General features: G+C 38.9%; 1 protein-coding gene across 1 annotated transcript; it reads right to left on the bottom strand.

The window, feature by feature from the left end:
- Window positions 1-206: 206 nt before the first annotated feature.
- Window positions 207-2,095, bottom strand: RMI1 (RecQ mediated genome instability 1). The gene has a single exon (XM_009699745.1). It carries the CDS (start codon window positions 2,088-2,090, stop codon window positions 207-209), a length of 1,884 nt encoding a protein of 627 aa, XP_009698047.1. The 5' UTR covers window positions 2,091-2,095.
- Window positions 2,096-2,300: the final 205 nt, after the last annotated feature.

Consider the following 2,300-nt stretch of genomic DNA (forward strand, 5'->3'; position numbering starts at 1 on the left):
TATTTGAAAGCTTATTTCAATACTATCACCATAAGAAACAAACTGCTAAGTTTCGCTCCAACAAGTCATCTCCTCCTACTTTTCCGTTATTTTTCCTGATAAGAGAAAAGACATACCCCTTAACTTTAAAATTTAACTTTCAACTGTCCTTTAGGGGAAACCTGACTTAAATGTTTCCTAATGTACAGTCTGCAAGTTTGTACACATTATTTATTCAAACGTTTCTTCAATTGTTCTAGATGCCTTGCATCAGCATCCTGGAGAATTAATACAGTCGCTTTAGATTGAAGTGGATTAAACTCTATAGTCATCAAACAACAGAGATCTATCAGTCGTTTTTGACATTTCTCTAAACCATCCCTAAGCTTCAGATGTGAAGCTGGATCCTTTTTCAGCCTATGCATTTCAGGCACTGAAAAGCCAATCAAATTTGTTAGAATATCATCTGCAAAATCTACTTCAAGATAAGCTGAACCATCAGAAATTTTTGCTTTTATACCCCAGGACCCATTGTTGCTTGTGAGGTTTCCAGTGAGAGTAACAATAAAACACTTAACTTTCAGAATTGTAACAGTTTCTGGTTTTCTTGCAAGGAGAAGGGAAATGTATGTGAAAGGTGGAGAATCTAAATCCAAGTGTTCTTCTGCTGCTCCGCAGGGAAAGCTCTGTGAATCATGCTTCTGCTGATCTGCTTCTGGATCAGTTTTTGAGAAAAATACAGGATCATCATTTAATAGCCGGTTGTCAGAAGTGTGCTGGGACTTATGTCTGCTCTCATCTAGGTCTGTATCATTCTGCCTTTCTTCAGGAGGATCTTCCAAAAAGAAATCTGCAGAATTGCAGGTCTGATGTACGCTCTTGTGCTGTGAAAACCTACTCATACTATTTCCATCTCGATCAAATATTGTTCTTCCAAAAGTCTTTTGCTTGCTGGTAGCTTCTACAGGCTTATGTCTTTCATTCACACCATCTTTCTCACAAGTGCCATTTAAAGTTGAATTGCAGGAGCTTCTAGATGTGTGTGGAAGTCTTTCACTAACTAAACCTATGTTTCTGTTCGTGACCACTGGTGGCACTTCTTCCAGCTCTTTTTGCATCTCTTCTTCCAGAAGAAAGTCATCTTCTAAAGGAAAGTGATTTAAAAAGCCATCAACATACTCCATGGCAGGTGAAACTTGTTCATCTGAATGAGGTAAAGGACTTCCAGATTCCAACAGCAAAACATTTCCGTTGTGTGCTGCTAGTGAATCTGAGGTTGTACTTAAATTGTTCCTTCTACTGCAGTATCCGCTTTCTAATGATGTTTCATTGTTTAAAGCAAATTCATTATTTTCATCAAGACTGGCTAAAAGCTCTTCATCTGAAGGGCCTAGACTTTGTTCTAATTCCTCCACAGGCCTTGAAACAATTTGGACATGACCAGCTTGTCCAATAGAATTACGGTTTTCAGTTTCTCCAATTAATCTAGCAAGGACTCTTTCCTGAGAATACTCCTCCAGAAGAGCATCCACTTCACCCCCCAACAGTTTCACATTTCCTGGTTTAAGCAGAAGGACTCCAAGACGATATGCAGTATTACCCTGTACAGTGATTTTTGTTCCAGGAGGAAGATTACTGCAGAGGACAGGCACTGGTTGATACTCCATGCCCTGAATTTGATGTATCCCATCAGTTAGTTGCAGCATTAGCATTCGAGTAGGCTTTGCTTCCCAGGGCTTCTGGAATGCCTGCGTACTGGCTGTTACTTCTTCATTCACAGTATTTTTCCCTCTTAGCTTCTGCAACTGGGAATATGCTGGCTGGCTAACATCAACCATTGAATCAATCTGTATGGAGTAGAAGCCTGACAACTCTCCTTTGGGAGCATCTAAGATGCAGTCAGGCAAAATGGGATATTCCAGATCTCTTAGATCAGTAAGAAGCCATTGCTCAAATACCTGTCTGTTAATCTGAGCTTGAGTTAAGTTATTACCACTATTTTCTTCCTGGATCCAACTGATACATGCTTCCAGCCATGTCAAAGGAACTTTAACATGCCATGTGGATGAAAGCCAAGTTTCCACTCTTGCTGCAATGTCAGATGTAGACATTTTCTTTTAAGTTAAGAGAGTGAATTCCCTAGAACAAAATCAAAAAAAGACATATTTACTCTTCTGACAACAGCCAAAGTTATGACAAGTTTCTCACTCACATTATATAGAAATTTGTTCTCAATTCAAAGTTCTGCTGTTCTAAGTGTGACAACATAGAAGCAATTTAAATTAAAAACACTTCTACAGACACTAAAAATAAACATGCAT

Source organism: Cariama cristata, unplaced genomic scaffold (genome assembly GCF_000690535.1).
Source record: "Cariama cristata isolate BGI_N322 unplaced genomic scaffold, ASM69053v1 scaffold34734, whole genome shotgun sequence".
Taxonomy (NCBI): Eukaryota; Metazoa; Chordata; class Aves; order Cariamiformes; family Cariamidae; genus Cariama; species Cariama cristata.

What these genes read in the sequence shown, in the direction of transcription:
- RMI1 (XM_009699745.1), bottom strand. Translation starts at nt 2,090, where the DNA reads ATGTCTACATCTGACATTGCAGCAAGAGTGGAAACTTGGCTTTCATCC.